This window comes from Staurois parvus, unplaced genomic scaffold (genome assembly GCF_062004578.1).
Source record: "Staurois parvus isolate SC_StPar_1 unplaced genomic scaffold, SC_StPar_1.0 ptg001344l, whole genome shotgun sequence".
In the NCBI taxonomy this organism is placed as follows: domain Eukaryota; kingdom Metazoa; phylum Chordata; class Amphibia; order Anura; family Ranidae; genus Staurois; species Staurois parvus.
In genome coordinates, this window is record NW_028319140.1 from 435,782 (window position 1) to 453,854 (window position 18,073).

The following is an 18,073-nucleotide window of genomic DNA, read 5'->3' on the forward strand; positions in this document are numbered from 1 at the left end:
CATTTTCCAGCAGGACTTGGCACCGCCCACACTGCCAAATGCACCTAAACCTGGTTCAATGACCGTGGGATTACTGTGCTTGATTGGCCAGCAAACTCGCCTGACCTGAACCCCATAGAGAATCTATGGGGCATTGCCAAGAGAAAGATGAGAGACATGAGACCGAACAATGCAGAAGTGCTGAAGGCCGCTATTAAAGCATCCTGGTCTTCCATAACACCTCAGCAGTGCCACAGGCTGATAGCTTCCATGCCACGCCGCATTGAGGCAGTAATTGCTGCAAAAGGGGCCCAAACCAAGTACTGAGTACATATGCAGCTTCTACTTCTCAGAGGTGCGATATTGTTCTATGTACAATCCGTGTTTTATTGATTGCATGGAATATTCTCATTTTCTGAGATTGCATTACTGAAATAAATGAACTTTTGCACCATATTCTAATTTTTCCAGTTTCACCTGTGTGTGTGTATATATATATATATATATATATATATATATATATATATATATATATATATATATATATATATATATATGTGTGTGTGTGTGTGTGTGTTAGAGGCTCAAGCTTTTTTACCTTCATGCATGAAGGTAAAAAATATTTTGTGTGTAGCAGCCCCCCCAACCCTGATCCAGTGATGTGCGTGAGAGCCTGGGCTCCCCTGGGTCTCTCCCTCTTCATTGGCTGAGACAGCAGCAGAAGCCTTTGGCAATCACAGCTACTGAGGAGAGAGCAGGGTCAGGGCCAAGCCTCATCTGTGTTTGAATAGACACACAGAGCAGTGGCTAAGGAGCGAGCCTACTTAGGTGCCCCCATAGCAAGCTGCTTGCTCTGAGGGCACTTGGCAGGAGGGAGGGGCCAGGAGCGCCGGCAGGGGTCCACAGTTAAGGAGGATCGCGGCTACTCTGTGCAAAACCATTACAGAGTTTAAGTTTAAGTATTACATAACTGTTATTAAAAAGGAAAAAACAACCTACCTTTGCAATCACTTTAACGTTTAGAAGGCGGTTATGACATAACAATTACCCCATTCAGATCGTACTATTCCACCATTGGCCCTAAAGTACGTTTTATAGAATGGCCACATACACTGCATAGATGGACCGATTTTCCAAATGATCTCCATTTCATACAGTCACATATAATTTTTATGAGTAGGTGTAATCTTGTGTCCCACATAAGTGATTTCACATAAATCTAGTAGGTGGTCTGTTGCGACTGTAATGTGCGGTCCCTTGCACCCCTCCCTGTACTTCTGTCCAGGACGGCCCCTCCGCTGAGGTGAGCCGATTTACATTCAAATGGCGCTGTGTCCTGGTCCCCGTGGCCCCGCCAGTTCAGCCTGTGAAGATGTTCCGTGTTCATAGTAGCGGATAATTTCACAGTCGTGTTACTACAGAAGCCTGGGGCTCATCAGAAGGTCATTGAGTTTTCTTCTCCACTTCCTCTTTCCGGCTGCTCCGCTAATCATATAGAATAATGAGACGAGACAGAATATTCACCTTCCCGTCACCATCTGTTCACATTGGGTGATGGGGAGCTGGAAACGTTCTGCATGTGATAATGAAGCATTACCCTTCACAGACGATTCACAAATCGGCCCCCATCTGTCATTGGGCTGTGTATATTCACCTCCATGGTGATAGATCTATGTGTATTCAGCTACTGGGGGACTACAGGTCCCAGCATCCACCTGCCTGTACAGTTGTAGGGATGCATGCCTACACAATGTCCGTTGCTGCCCTCAGTGAGTGTTGTGCACTCAGTTTGTCCATCTTTCTCTGCAGACCTTGAATACTTGATGCAAGCCCGGCAGCAGCTGCTAACGACGGCGAAGCGCTGGGACTCCATGTCGAAAACCATCGTAGAGTTTGAGCCGAATGAAACTACTGAACTTGAGAGGAGTCTCCTCAGCCGATACCAAATCCCGCTCTCCGCAGACCAATTGTTTACCCAGTCTGTGCTGGACAAATCACTGACTAAGGCCAATTACCAGTCCCGCCTGCACGACCTGCTTTATATCGAAGAGATTGCACAGTACAAGGAAGTCAGCAAGTAAGTGTCATCTTTCCACTTCCTGTCACATGGCGGCCCCAGATCCAATAAGAACAAGGAAAACAAAGTTTTAAAAGTCCAACTGCATAGGATCCATTTTGAATGGGATGCCTATAGGTGGATGACCCATGGGGCAAGCCGATCCAGGAGATGTAGTGGTAGTAATGAGACACAGCAGAGAAGCGCCCCGTAGCGCAGTACCCAAAGAAAATGTATTAAAACCCAATGTCGGGCCGCTCACGTTTAAACTAAGTTAACAGGCTCATCTGTATATGGGAAAAGCTGAGGGAAGTCCTTCCATACGCCATTAGTGCTGGTCATGCCTCTCAACGGGAAGAGAGTGTCAGTCAATCCATCCCTTGGTGTAGCTGGAGTGTGAAGCATTTCGCATGGTCCGAAACTCATCACATTGCATTGGGGATCCAAGTGACGTCATCACGCCTGCACTGTGCTCCATGGTGTGCTCCACCTACACAAAAGGATTGGCTGGTTCTCTTAGTTCTCCTGCTCAGAGGCACTATCCGCACTGATGGCATTTGGAAGGACTCCCTCGACTTTTCCCTTATTCAGATGAGCCTGTTTAACTTCATTAAATGTGAGTGGCCCGACTTTGGGTTTTAATAAATTTTCTTTGGATACTTCGCTTGGAGGTGCTTTTTGTTCCGTCTCATCCCCATACCCAATCCTGAGAGATTGCCAGGTCATTGGGTGAGGAGTGGGGGTGCATCCACAGCAGGGGTAGGCAAACTTTGCTCCTCCAGGTATTGCAGATCTACCCATGAGGCATTGCAAAACTGACAGCCACAAGCATGACTCCCAGAGGCGGAGACATGATGGGACTTGTAGTTCTACAACAGCTGGAGTGTTGAGGCTTGCCCCTTATCTATAAGGTACATTTAGCTGGAGGAAACTTATTCTGGTGCAGGGGGGCAACCCTTTACATTTTCCCAATTCTGAGCAAAGACTGAAAGAGGCGGAGAAGGTTTTATTAGACAAAAAAGTCCCCCCAAAAAATGCATACTTCCTATTTTGGTAACTTTGCTTCTGGTTCCAGGACTTACTTTTTCTCACAGAGGCAGAAAAAGTGTCATAATGGGCTCAAAAGTCCCAAAACTGGAGGCAACAAGGCTTGAAAAGTAAAAAAGGTCAAGTAAAAAGTGTTAAAAGGCCACCTTTTAGTTTTGATGTCACTTCCTGTTTTTGTGACATCACTTCCTGTTTGGGCATGTCCCAGCCAATTTGGCTTTTTAGGACTGAAACCAACTCATGTTTAATCCCTTTAGTCATTCTTTGGTTTAAAAAAAAAAAAAAAAAACTTTTCATGATCCTGAAAAAAGGCTGAGAGGCAGAAAAGGTTCACTAATCGACTCAAAAGTCCCCAAAACGGACGCATACTTCTGGTTTTGGTGACGTTTCAGGAAATGGGCGTCACCCAGTCAGTTTCTTGGCTTTCCAAGACTGAAATCAGCTACCAGTTACCCAGGTTCACATATCCGCATTCCTGCAGGCCGCGTTTTGCATGGGAATCAGAGCCCCGGGACACACAGGGAAGAAGTCCCTGCACGTCTTCAGAAAACGCAGCCCGCACGGGAACCTCGGTTCCCAATACGCTTGCGATTTTAGAATTAATGGCACCCCTTCCGCAGGCCTGCATTCCTCTGTGTCGGTGGTGCGGCTGCACAGATTTTTATGTGGATCCGTAGTGGCACCTCCCGCACAAATGTGAACCTAGCCTTAGATCCCAGTGCAGGGGTTCTCACCCACTGTGTAGTCGGGTCCCTACAGCTGCAGGGCACGTTACAAGGTGCTCCTTTACTGCCTGCTGCAATGTTATATTATGAAGCATGCGGGAGGAGGAATCCTGGCATTTCCAGGTGGCCTGTAACACCTGAACCTCCGAGGCGGGCAGGAATAGAGTCTTAGACGGCTAGGGAAACGCACAACAAAAGGCTGCATAGAACAGGGAGTAGCTGACTAATGTGCAGGTCATATGAAGAAATATTTTCCCTATTGTTGGCTGTCATTGTATTCTGACAGTCATTGTAATTGATCCTCAGATCTGTTGCAGATTTCCACCCCGATCATCGAAACACACCGGTCGTTATTTAAAGCGGAGTTCCACCAAAAAGTGGAAGCTCCGCTTATATGCCTCCTCCTCCCACTGCCACATTTTGAGGGGGTTACAGGTACCCACTCCAACGTCTGGCACAGTTTGCAGCGGCTCCCCCTCTCCTTCCCCCCCCCCCGAAGCCCTCTGGGACACTTCACAGTTCCCAGAGGACTGCCGCCCATTCAGAAAGCGCAGCACAATTCGCGCATGCGCAGTAGGAAACCAGCTGTGAAACCGCAAAGCTTCACTGCCAGTTTCCCTTAGGTAAGATGGCAGCGCCAGCACTTGTCAGCCTATTGAAGAATCGCTTCGGGGTGAGGATGCCGCTGGATCCCTATTCTAAAAGTCAGCAGCTACAGTATTTGGGGGGCGGGGGGGGGGGCGCGAAACTCGGCTTTAGGTTGTTCATTTATAGGGCTCATAATTAAGATGAATGCTCACAGCTGAGCCACAAGAGGGCCCCGGTGTGACGGGATGGAGCGCGACGCGTGTCGTAAAATTCATGTATGATCTCTTATTACATCACCATGGGGGGGGTCTGTGTTTTTATGTTTTCTGAAATACGTCACACCAAGTCACACCTTGAGAAAGTCTTGGAGTGGTCCCTACACAATATCCATTGTCATTAAAGTCCTTGAATGGACCTAATGCTTGTCTGTACCTTCTACACCTGCTGCATACCTGTAGGCCCAGCCTTGTTCCGGTTCTTGGTGTCTTGCTGATGAACGGGTCATTGTAGGGACTTCCCTCAGGTCCGTCCACGGCTCCTCATCCTCCCAGTAAAGGTTCTGCGTCAGTCACTTGTGCTGTGGAGTTTCTGATGTTCATTTCTATATGTGCCGTCTATTGATCACCATCTCTCATTTCTATGTGTGCCGTCTATTGATCACCATCTCTGATTTCTATGTGTGCCGTCTATTGATCACCATCTCTCATTTCTATGTGTGCCGTCTATTGATCACCATCTCTCATTTCTATGTGTGCCGTCTATTGATGATCACCATCTCTGATTTCTATATGTGCCGTCTATTGATCACCATCTCTCATTTCTATATGTGCCGTCTATTGATGACCATCTCTCATTTCTGTATGTGCCGTCTATTGATCACCATCTCTCATTTCTATATGTGCCGTCTATTGATGACCATCTCTCATTTCTATGTGTGCCGTCTATTGATGATCACCATCTCTCATTTCTATATGTGCCGTCTATTGATGACCATCTCTCATTTCTATGTGTGCCGTCTATTGATGATCACCATCTCTGATTTCTATATGTGCCGTCTATTGATCACCATCTCTCATTTCTATGTGTGCCGTCTATTGATCACCATCTCTCATTTCTATATGTGCCGTCTATTGATCACCATCTCTCATTTCTATATGTGCCGTCTATTGATGATCACCATCTCTCATTTCTATATGTGCCGTCTATTGATGATCACCATCTCTCATTTCTATATGTGCCGTCTATTGATGATCACCATCTCTCATTTCTATATGTGCCGTCTATTGATGATCACCATCTCTCATTTCTATATGTGCCGCCTATTGATCACCATCTCTCATTTCTATATGTGCTGTCTATTGATCACCATCTCTCATTTCTATATGTGCCGTCTATTGATCAGCATCTCTCATTTCTATATGTGACGTCTATTGATGATCTCCATCTCTCATTTCTATATGTGCCGTCTATTGATCGCCATCTCTCATTTCTATATGTGCCGTCTATTGATCAGCATCTCTCATTTCTATATGTGACGTCTATTGATGATCACCATCTCTCATTTCTATATGTGACGTCTATTGATGATCACCATCTCTCATTTCTATATGTGCCGTCTATTGATGATCACCATCTCTCATTTCTATATGTGCCATCTATTGATGATCACCATCTCTCATTTCTCAGGTTCAACATCAAAGTGCAGCTGCAGTTGGTGGCGAGCTTCATGCTGACGGGCGTGTCTGGAGGGGCAAAATATGCCCAGAACGGGCAGCTGTTTGGGCGCTTTAAACTCACTGAGACACTTTCTGAAGACACTTTGGCTGGCAGGCTGGTGATGACCAAAGTGAACGCCGTGTACGTGTTGCCGGTGTCGAAGGACAAATCTCCACAGAGTCAGGGCAGCAAAGAGAAGGTCTTCGAGGCCCTCATTGAGGAGAAGACCAAGGAGTATATCTTCCTCAGAATATGCAAGGACTGCTGCGAGGAGCTGCGGCTTCGAGCCGACCGGGAAATGCAGGTGAGGCCACAGAAGGGAGTCCGAGGAGCAGATGCTTTAACAGCAAAACAACACACATGCTCTTATATTTAGATTCTGCAAGTCCCCGCTTTTTTTTAGCTCAATAAGAGTCACTTGGTAGCCGTTCGTATTTAGGGTGTCACTCGGGTATCTCAAACGCCACAGGTAAGGCCCCTGTGGTTTAGCTCCCAGGTCCTACACACCTGCAAAGCACCACCATGATGGGTTCCCACCATCCCTGTGCTGAGGTCTGTACACCTGGCCATGCCTGTTATGGGCTTGTACCGTCTCTGCTGGAGTGTTTACACCAAAAGTGTCAGCAGAGCCCAGAACAATGGTAGGCTAATACAGAGGTGGTTTTCTTTCATGGGTTAAACAGTTACATGGGAATCCTGTATACATCACATATACATCTGTGTTCTTGTCTGCTCTGCATTCTCGGGGTCTCCTCTGAACTCCCATATAATATACCGGACCCCAGTTTTCATCCTTCTACGGATTATTTGGCTCCCTTTTCTGATGTCATGTGTCTCTTCTTCCCCCAGGTGGAGCTGCAGTTCCAGCTGAACCGGCAGCCATTGTGTGAAATGCACTTTGCCTTGGATCGAATACGAGATAATGGTATTCTCTTCCCAGAAATCAGCTCCACGCCCCCCATACCATGGAGCCCTAACAGGTACGACCCCCCTCCCCATAGACCGCTAATGCTACTGGTATTCTCTTCCCAGAAATCTGCTCCACGCCCCCCATACCATGGAGCCCCAACAGGTACGTCCCCCCTCCCCATAGACCGCTAATGCTACTTTAGATGACTTCCTTGAAGAGAGCCTGTCACTTCTGCAGCATATCTTCGATCTGATGAGAATGGGCAGTTGTTCCAATATACCGGGTTTACAAAAGACAACTGCCACTGTCAGAGCCATCTTTCTATTAAAGCGCTTGGCATGACCTCCTGCCGCGAATCTGGCCCACAGTGTGCATTATGTGGACAATTACAGATATTCTGTTGATCAGAAAAGTGTGTACAATCACCGAGTCTTGATGGCAGAAGGCCTCCTTCACACGGCTGTGTAGGCCCACATACACCAGATTCCAGCGGCAAAAATCGGTGAATTGCTGTGGCTGGAATGATCGGTTCATAGGAATAGTGGCAGCCACTCAGCCACCGCCACCCCCCTCTGTCCAAGTATACCACGTCCACCGCCACCCCTCTGTCCAAGTATACCACGTCCACAGCCACCCCTCTGTCCAAGTATACCCCGTCCACCGCCACCCCTCTGTCCAAGTATACCACGTCCACAGCCACCCCTCTGTCCAAGTATACCGCATCCACAGCCACTCCTCTGTCCAAGTATACCACGTCCACCGCCACCCCTCTATCCAAGTATACCGCATCCACAGCCACCCCCTCTGTCCAAGTATACCGCATCCACAGCCACCCCTCTGTCCAAGTATACCATGTCCACCCCTCTGTCCAAGTATACCACGTCCACCCCTCTGTCCAAGTATACCACGTCCACAGCCACCCCTCTGTTCAAGTATACCACGTCCACCGACACCCCTCTGTCCAAGTATACCACGTCCACAGCCACCCCTCTGTCCAAGTATACAGCATCCACAGCCACCCCTCTGTCCAAATATACCACGTCCACCGCCACCCCTCTGTCCAAGTATACCACGTCCCCCGCCACCCCTCTGTCCCAAGGTTTTACTCACCTCCTCATAAAAAGAAATCAGATTTGTGTGACTTCTGTCTTTCATGAATCCACGCTGTCCGTGGCTTACAATATTTGTTTCCAGCAAGAACTCATCTATGTGGTCTTTTATTAAACTCTCCAGTATCTTCCCAACTATAGAAGTTACACTAACAGCTCTATAATTACTTGGGAAAGATTTTGACCCCTTTATAAATATTGGCACCATATTGGCCTTACACCAATCCACAAGGCAAACAAGGCATTTGCTTAGGGCGCATTTTTTCAGGGGGGCAGTGCTGCCCCCGAAAGAAGAGATGGAAGAAAGGACACACAGCATGGGGACCAGGTGGGATCTGAGCGAGGCTGTGGGCTGCTTGATGGTGTATGCAGAGCCTGACTCTTGTTGCCGGGGGGGGGGGGTCCGGAGCTGTGAAGGTGAGTGTCTTCTCTCTCGTCCAGGTGGGGTGGGTTGCCAATGTATGGGGGGCTGTTGGTTAATGTCAGGCTTTTATTGTGGGGAGGGGGGTGTTTGTCAGCGTCAGGATTTCTCCATGAGGGGGGAGCTGGTTTTTGTGTTGCCTAGGGCAGCACAAAACTTAAATACACCACTACATACACATACTAGGGCCAAATTAGAGGAAAGCGGAGTACCGGGAGGAAACCTACGCAGGCACAGTGAGAACATGCAAACTCCAGGCAGGGATTTGAACCAACGACCCGAGTACTGCCAGGCGGAAGTGCTAACCATTTAGTTACTGTGGTATTCTACTTCATTTTGTTATGAACCCCATAAATCTTTATTCATTGTCAAGTTTCATATAGTGGGATGTCGTCCCCTAAATCCTGTCCGGTGTCCCTGCTGTGTATTACCTCCAGATCTCCATGGACTTCCCAGCCCCAGCGCTGTCACATGGTCCCAGAAATAGCATTGGACAGGGAAGGAGATCAGGCTGCGTTTCACTATCCTCGGCGCTTTGTATTTTTAGCATGCTGCGTCCCGTATCATAACAATGATCACTGATCACTGCCTGAGCCGCGTTCCAGCTCAGACAAAGGACTCGGCACACATCAGCTCATACTGGTGCCAGGACAGTAATGGCGGGACACCGACTTCATGTCAAATTATGTCATTACATCGCGGGGAGGAGAAGGGCACAATGGAGCTAAAAATACTCCCTCGACGCTTCGCTCCCATCTGCCAGGCTTTACTACTTGGAAGGGGGGAGCGCGGTGCAGTTCAACTTTATAAAGTGTAGATTGACTATTTTATGTGTGGGGGATCAGCCTGTGCTAGGCTTGGGTCAGTATCATGGGCTGAATGTGAAACCGATTGTACAGATTCATATTTCCCTTTATTAAAGTAACACTCACGTTCTACTTACCTGCTCTGTGTAATGGCTTTGCACAGATCCTCCCCGATCCTTTTCTTCTCGGGCTCCCCACCGACGTCCCTGGCTCCTCCTTTTCATACAGTGCCCCCATAGAAAGCTGCTTCCTATGGGGGCACTCGTGCATGCTCACTCCGAGTCCCGCTGCCTGCATCCATAGACAGAGACAGATAGGCGTGGGCCCACTCCCTCTTCACAGAGTTTGATTGACAGCAGTGAGAGCCAATGACTGCTGCTGTTATTGATCTGCCATGTGAGGAAGGACAGAGCCGGGAAAGCAGCGACTCTCATGCACGGCGCTCGATCGTGTTGGTGCTCAGGTAAGTATCAGGGATGGGGGAAGATCCCTGGAACAGAAGGTTTTTTGCATTAAGGTATAAAATTTTAAGGCTTTTCAACCATTTTAATGAATTTTGGCAACGCTGGCGTCCGCAGTTCACAGGACTGCTAATGATTGGGCTTCACACACTTGGCCAGGAGGCAATAAAACCAGGTGGTTGAGCCACATTTTTACCACCTGCCCGAGAGCTATCATCAAGTCACTCCCGGCTCTACACATGCTGCCGCCATCATGTACTTCATGTCAAAACCTAAATTGCACATTGCTTTTAGCGGGCGGTGCCACTTCCGAGCCTTAATTAGGCTGTTCTACAGGGTGGTGCAGGCTTGTGCAATGCATGTGATTGTGGAGCAGTAGTGCAGCAATTACAATCCGGCAGTACGGAGGCAACATACTGCAAATGCCCTTTGAAAAGCGACCCACCTCTGATGAGAACCTCTCATGTGAACAAGCCCTTAATGCGGCATGGGATGGTGCTGCATACGGAGTATAATTTTCTGTGTATTGCTCCTGAGAAGCAGACACTTTATACAGAGGCACATAGCATGGGGGGGGGCAGATCTCAAGAAATCCAGGTCAAAGTTATAACTGGTTGCATCTAATGAGGTCGGTACTTGTTATAGAATATTCAAATTAAGTGATAAAGAGAGATGGATCTGGTCCTGGTGTTTGTTCTTTGGCCCCGCCCCCGCTGACCTGGGGCACAGTCCCGCCTTCTCATTGTTACAGCTCTGTATTCAGCAGTCATGGCAGATTTAAAGGGGAGTTCTAGAGATAACAGAGCCATCTGCTTCTATTTTTTGTCAAATGACTGAAAGTTGCCAGGTGTATGTCCAGCTGTATACCGAGACCTAGTGACGCACATACCACGAAGCAGGAATCGGAGCCGCCCGGAGATGTGTCGTCTCTATAATGGATCATTTCATACTGTTGCTTTTTCTCTGGCCCCCTCACAGGCAATGGGACGAACTGTTAGATCCAAGGCTGAACGCAAAGCAGAAGGAAGCCATTTTGGCCATCACTACACCCCTGTCTATACAACTGCCACCCATTTTAATCATCGGCCCCTATGGAACAGGCAAGACCTTCACCCTGGCTCAGGCTGTGAAGCACATTCTCAAGCAGCAGGAGACCAGGTAAGAGAATCCGGGGAGGAGGGATACACTGACCTCCAATAAATGTATAAAGCCCTGGTGCCCAACCTGTGGCCCTTTAGTATATGATGTGTGGCCCTCAGACATCAGCAGTCTGTTGCAGGAACATTGATTAGGGTAATGATATTGATCTCTACCAGCCGCATGTCACATCTTCCCGGCTGCCTATCGTCTTCTGCAGCAGATCCTCAGCCAACAATGTGTCCTGTCCTCACTCTCTGACCCTCATTTCCTCTATTAGTCTGCAGTCTCTGACAAACCTCTCTGAAGTATTACATTGAACATTGTGTGGCCCTGTGATGTCAGGGGCCACATTTGAAGCCTCCCTTAGCTCATAAGTTGACTACCACTAATATAAAGTGTAGTACTGAAGATTGTTACAAGATAGAGATCATAGTGACACCACATATGACGCAAGGACCAACCCTTGTGTATGGGAAAAATGAGGGTTCTTTAATGTAAAAGCAGGGACAATGTGCAGCAGCCTGACACAGAGATGATTCTTACAGGTACAGTACAGAGCTTCAAAACTCAGCTAATAGTAATTGTTTAGAGTTTGTAGATTCTGAAATTGATGCATGTAGTATCGAGGGCTGTGGTATGAAGGGTGTAGTATTGATGGATGAGGTGTGAAGGGTACAGTATTGATGTATGAAGGGTACAGTATTGATAGATGCGGTGTGAAGGGTGCAGTATTGATGGGTGCAGTGTGAAGGGGGTGCAGTGTTGGTGGATGCAGTGTGAAGGGGGTGCAGTGTTGGTGGATGCAGTGTGAAGGGGGTGCAGTGTGAAGGGGGTGCAGTATTGATGGGTGCAGTATTGATGGGTGCAGTATTGATGGGTGCAGTATTGATGGGTGCAGTGTTGGTGGGGGCAGTGTTGGTGGGGGCAGTGTGAAGGATCCAGTATGAAGGGTGCTATGAGGATTACAAGTTATTGCCGAGTCACACATATACTCCCATCGCAGTGCCCTGTGAAGTGGTCGCCATCTCAGCGGCATGTACAGGGTCATCCAGGACATATTGCAGCAAAAGTTGTCCCACTCCAAGGACTCCACAAATGCTTCAACTTAAAAATGTTTTGTTTCCCAGCAGAGAAGCAGCAACACGCAGATGTTGGCAGTTTGGAGCTCACACTCGCTCTATTCCAAGCCAACAAGCACTTGTTAATGTGGGATGATGACGTCGCCGTTGTTTTCAGATATTTTCTGCTTTGTTTCGGCTTTTTTATGTTAAAATGAAAGTTGTGTTTTTTTATTTGATGCAATTGTTGAAGTCCTTGGTGCAGGACTGGTTTTTGCTGCCACATGGGGGCTGCAGGTTCTGGCTGTACAGGCTGCATGTGGTCTATAGTGTGGCATAGTGGAGACGCTTTGATTCCTCAGCTGCTCACCCCCCGTCATGGTGCATGGAATATACATTTCCATCAGGAAGTTATAGGAAATCCCTACAATATACATTTTTAGTAGCTTTATGAAACTCAGGAACTGTTGAAAATTTGCTGTCCCTGCTCTCCTGTACACCCCCCCCCTTCCTTTTCTTGTATTGGTGTCACACAGACAGCCAGGAAATGAACCTTTCCAGCAGGACGTCAGCACTGCCAGCTCCCTTTTAATGACCTCTTAATGACAGGTTTGGGCTGGAATTCTACTTTAAGTAAAACTAATTCTGAGAATTTTGTGTTTTCCTCTCCAGGGTTCTAATTTGCACCCATTCTAATAGTGCTGCTGACCTCTACATCAAGGACTATCTCCACCCATACGTGGAAACAGGGAATCCCCAGGCTAGGCCGCTCAGGTAAGGCAATGTGTTCTATGTCGGAGTTCTGACGGTAACAAGTACCAGGGGGAACCTGCTGATGACCCTTTTTCTTTTTCTCCACCAGGGTATATTTCAGAAATCGCTGGGTGAAGACGGTGCACCCGGTGGTCCATCAGTACTGTCTCATCTCCAGTACACATTCCACCTTCCAGATGCCACAGAAGGAAGACATCATCCGGCACAGGGTGGTGGTGGTGACACTCAGCACCTCCCAGTACCTGTGCCAGCTGGATCTGGAGCCTGGTGAGTTATGGTGGCCTCAAAGCACGCAGGATTCTGATTGGCTGCCAAATACACAGTGAAGGGGGATTGCTTATGGATAGTGTCGGTGACCTCTGAAGTTGGGCCCCTACCCTTCTCTTCATGTCCATAACATAGGGTGGAGATGTTCTGTAGTCCATTAGGGAGGAACTTGGCAGGGCTGACAACACTACGTGATTTCAGTCAGCAGAGGCAGTGTTGTCTGATTACTACAGGAAGTAAGGAGCTCACTGGATTTCTGGCAGGCCAACAGGTATTTTTGTACTTGCTACTTTTTTTTTTATCTTTTAATCTTGGGAGCTTTATTGAAAATACTTGTAACAAGAAACAAACTGCTCCGGAGCAGATACATAGATATACACATACAAAGCCTGCAAGGTTCGGTTCACTCCATAGAGGGATATACAATAGACAGTTGACAGTGATTCAGCCTATCCAGTGGCGGCAAATAAAGCTTGCCACATTCTCATAGAGACAAAATATAGTTGAATGTGCTTGCATTGCAAACATGAACTGTGCTTTTTTTTTTTTCTGCCCAAACACACAAAGTGGAGCTTTGGTCAGAACATTAAAGCGGTAGCAAACCGCAAGAAAAAACCAAAATAAAGGGCCCCTGCAGGTTCAGGTCATAATGTACTAGTATGCACCGCACACATTATAACAGACATATCCTTACACGGAGCCCTCCAGCGCAGCGCTGTCACGGCTCCTCGGCGCTGACATCTTCACCCGGTCTGGCTCCCGGGCTCACAGGCTCCAGTCATATGAACGGCCAGGGTCTCGATGACATCACAGCATGCGTGCGGGAGCTGTCGGGTACGGCATGGCGCTTTGTAGGTCCGGCTGTCCCTTCAGTGCGCATGTGCCAGTGACGTTACCGGCTGCATGTTACATGAATATCTCCTAAACAATGCAAGTTTAGGAGATGTTCGCTGTGCCTACAGGGAAGATTTATTATGTATGGACTTCTAAGTGGTACTAGATGACTTCTGGCTTTTGCAGGTATAGCTTTGTAAAACATTAAAAATAAGTGCCTATACGGTTTAAGATCCAGTAATACAATGTCTTACCCTGCTCTGCACATGCTCAGTTGCTCTCTGTGCCAGAAACGTAAGGGCCAATCTGCTTACAGCCTAAAGATTTACTGCTGCTCAGGGGGTCTGGGCTTCAGACGGCCGTCGTTATGGGTACAATTCTGTGTTAAATTAGGACTGATAAGGTTCTGGATAGGTGACTACATGAAGGCCACTTGTGACTTGTATACAATTTTTGTTTTTCTGTTTCAGGTTTTTTTACACACATCCTTTTAGATGAAGCAGCACAAGCAATGGAGTGTGAAACCATCATGCCTTTGGCTCTTGCCACCAAAAGCACTCGTATTGTCCTGGCGGGGGATCACATGCAGGTGAGGATCGGTATCTTGTCTCCGGGTTTTACTTCTTCAGTGTTGTCCCTCAGCTGTGTGTGTAGGTTAGTGGAGTATGTTAGACTGTGGGATTGCGGGGTGAGGCCTCATTCATATCGCTACAGAACAATACTTGCCTCCATACTTGCCATGGAGGTCCAAACGTTTACTGCCTTCTGGGTTCATCACCTTTGCCCTGGGATGAAGTAACTTCTGCACTTGTGCACTGGAGCTCATTTATTCTGGCCTCTGTCAGATACCGGGAGTGTGAACGGAGCTGAACACGCACAGCTCACTGTACACAGAAAAGAAGACAATGAGCAGGAAGGCTGGAAGACTTTACTTCCATGTTAATGTAAACCTGTTAGGATTTAAAAAAAAAAAGTCACAAGTCCTTACCTGCATTTTTGCTCCATGATAAATGACTGGAGGTATTGAAGTAGGAGTGTTGGCATGACAGCCAGGCATTAGAGCCCCTCGTTTCTCTCATTATAGGTTTCCTGAACCCCCAGTGTGTGAGCTCCCCAGATGTAGTTATAATGGAGCTATTCATACATTTACACCAGGGGGTCTCCAAACTTTTCAGTACGAGGGCCAAGTTGTATATTTTACAAATATTCGCGGGACAAAAAAAGTTTTATAAATGAAGGAATAAAATGTTAATGAATGAATAAACACGGTCCATGAATTAACTTCGTTTCAGAAGCCCCCCCCATCAATTCAGAGCCTTCTTACATATTAAAGGCTGCCTTACATCAGGGTCTCTCTGAGCTGCTGCATAAATCAAGGTCCCCAGGAGAGTCCCCCCTTACATCAGGGTCCCCAGGAGAGTCCCCCCTTACATCAGGGTCCCCAAGAGTCCCCCCTTACATCAGGGTCCCCAGGAGAGTCCCCCCTTACATCAGGGTCCCCAGGAGAGTCCCCCCTTACATCAGGGTCCCCAGGAGAGTCCCCCCTTACATATCAGGGTCCCCCTCGGAGTCCCCCCTTACATATCAGGGTCCCCCTCGGAGTCCCCCCTTACATATCAGGGTCCCCCTCGGAGGCAGAGAACAGCTGATCTGAATCCTCAGTCTGTGCACTGAGTCTGGTGATAAGCCACTGACCCCGGGTTGGATAATATCACAGAGAGCCAGATGTGACCCTCAGGCCGCAGTTTGAAGACCCCTGATTTACACCACACTTGGGTTGTGACAGAACTGTTGATTCCATGCGGTTAGCACTTCTGGGGTCCTCTTGTTTGCACCCAGGCCAAGACTCTTATCTGCACTGAGTTTGCATGGATTTCCTCCAGGTCCCCAGTTTCTTCACTCTCCAGAGACAGGTGGGGGGTTCATTGGCTGGTGCCTCAATTGGCCGTAGTATGTGTGTTCATGTGAGATGGGAACCTTCGATTGTCAGCTCCTTGGGGACAGGGACTGATGTTGATCTACAGTGATCAAGGCAAACAATTGTCTGGTCAGCGCTGTGTAAATGGCTGTAATAAGTACATGAATGGAAGGATGATACGATTGTATGACTGATTTCTCTTCCAGCTCAGCCCCTTTGTCTACAGTGAGTTCGCCAGGGAGCGCAATCTCCACGTGTCTTTACTGGACCGCCTGTATGAACATTACCCCGCGGAGTTCCCTTGTCGCATTCTGCTCTGCGAAAACTACCGCTCACACGAAGCCATCATCAAGTAAGTCTCATGGGTGGCTCCACGGTGCCATGCCAGCAATACAGCTACACAACTAACTGGCTCATTTGTCAAAGTGTTGGAAACGTGAACTGTCTGGGGGACCCACCGTAACCATACTCTCCACTTCATGCTCCAGCCTGAGCTGTGGAGATGGCCGGTGACTCGTGTCCTGGCAGATATTCATTCATGGAACTGGTAGGGTGAGCAGTACATGTACCGCAGCCAGACCTTGTGTATTACTGTGGAATGTGAGGTGATGGCTCCTCCGTGGAGGTTTCGGAAGCAGTTCATTTGCTCCGTTTGCTTGCTGTGAGCAGCTGCTGAAGCGCCTGTTGATCCGGCTCCGATACTAAAGATCGGTTGAATGGGCAGTGAGCTCGGTGTGTGTCGTTCTGCTCTGCTGGATGTACGTCCCGCTCCGAGCACTTCCACATTTCATCCCTCCACTGTGGGACACATCTGTGTGCCGTCTCCCAGCCCCAGGGACGGTGTCTGACAGCAGGGAATTGTCCTTGTCTAGGTCACTTTTCCCGTATGTAGGGAGAGCGTGCAATCTATTCTTCTGATCAGTAGAAGTGTTTACAATGAGCCCATCGCTGGAAAATGCTGCATAAACCAGCTATAATATGCTAGAACAGAAACTGTACAGTGCCGGTACATGACGTCAGATAACCCCCCTAGTACAGCATTGGTTACTTCCCATTCGTTTGCCGCTTTGCATTATGGGATGGGGGTACCTAAAGATTGTGCTCTAGGAAAGAAGATACATTGGAATCTTCTGGTGGAGAGTATGTTGTCTGCTAATGCTCATTTATGCAGCTTTGGGGAAGTGCAGCTGTGCGTGGCAGCCAATCGGCTTCTTTCTTCAAATTGTTCAGTCCGACTTTGACAAAAAAAAAAAACCTTGAAGCTGATTGGTTACTCTGCAGAGCTGCACCAAATTTTGCAATCAGCTTCTTACTTCGACTTGTTCAGTTAGGCTTTGACAAATAAAACCTGGAAACTGATGCTGGGCAGGACCCCTGTCGTCCTGTGGCTGGGCAGGACCCCTGTCGTCCTGTGGCTGGGCAGGACCCCTGTCGTCCTGTGGCTGGGCAGGCCCCCCGTCGTCCTGTGGCTGGGCAGGCCCCCCGTCGTCCTGTGGCTGGGCAGGCCCCCCGTCGTCCTGTGGCTGGGCAGGCCCCCCGTCGTCCTGTGGCTGGGCAGGCCCCCCGTCGTCCTGTGGCTGGGCAGGCCCCCCGTCGTCCTGTGGCTGGGCAGGCCCCCTGTGGCTGGGCAGGCCCCCCGTCGTCCTGTGGCTGGGCAGGCCCCCCGTCGTCCTGTGGCTGGGCAGGCCCCCCGTCGTCCTGTGGCTGGGCAGGCCCCCCGTCGTCCTGTGGCTGGGCAGGACCCCCGTCGTCCTGTGGCTGGGCAGGACCCCCGTCGTCCTGTGGCTGGGCAGGACCCCCGTCGTCCTGTGGCTGGGCAGGCCCCCCGTCGTCCTGTGGCTGGGCAGGCCCCCCGTCGTCCTGTGGCTGGGCAGGCCCCCCGTCGTCCTGTGGCGGGACCCCCGTGGTCCTGTGGCTGTGGCGGGACCCCCGTGGTCCTGTGGCTGTGGCGGGACCCCCGTGGTCCTGTGGCTGTGGCGGGACCCCCGTCGTCCTGTGATTCATCCCTTTTATCAGATAGTTCTATTTCTTGTTCTCAGCTTCAGATCCCCGGGTAGAGGGCACCTATGATATGTCCTGCATGAGAGGAGACGGCGCTCTCTTCTCTCCTGTCCCCCCAGGCACAGACTGTTCTTGTAGGTAGCACTGCTGCTGTGTTGGGTAGCACTGACGTATGCGCTAATTTACAAGGTGTCATTGCGTTTGTGAATTATTCTGCAGAGATCGGAATTGTGGATGATAAAGTCACAGCTGTGGACTGTGCA

General features: G+C 48.9%; 1 protein-coding gene across 1 annotated transcript in view; it reads left to right on the top strand.

Moving 5' to 3' along the window:
* The window catches only part of HELZ (helicase with zinc finger), a 115,680-nt gene that overhangs the window by 53,790 nt on the left and 43,817 nt on the right, over positions 1–18,073 (top strand). Inside the window, exons 11-18 of the mRNA XM_089661465.1 lie at positions 1,789–2,056; positions 6,082–6,415; positions 6,961–7,091; positions 10,797–10,976; positions 12,689–12,790; positions 12,879–13,057; positions 14,362–14,480; positions 16,016–16,161. Coding sequence (XP_089517591.1) covers positions 1,789–2,056; positions 6,082–6,415; positions 6,961–7,091; positions 10,797–10,976; positions 12,689–12,790; positions 12,879–13,057; positions 14,362–14,480; positions 16,016–16,161 — 1,459 coding nt within the window. The remainder of the gene's footprint in view (positions 1–1,788; positions 2,057–6,081; positions 6,416–6,960; positions 7,092–10,796; positions 10,977–12,688; positions 12,791–12,878; positions 13,058–14,361; positions 14,481–16,015; positions 16,162–18,073) is intronic.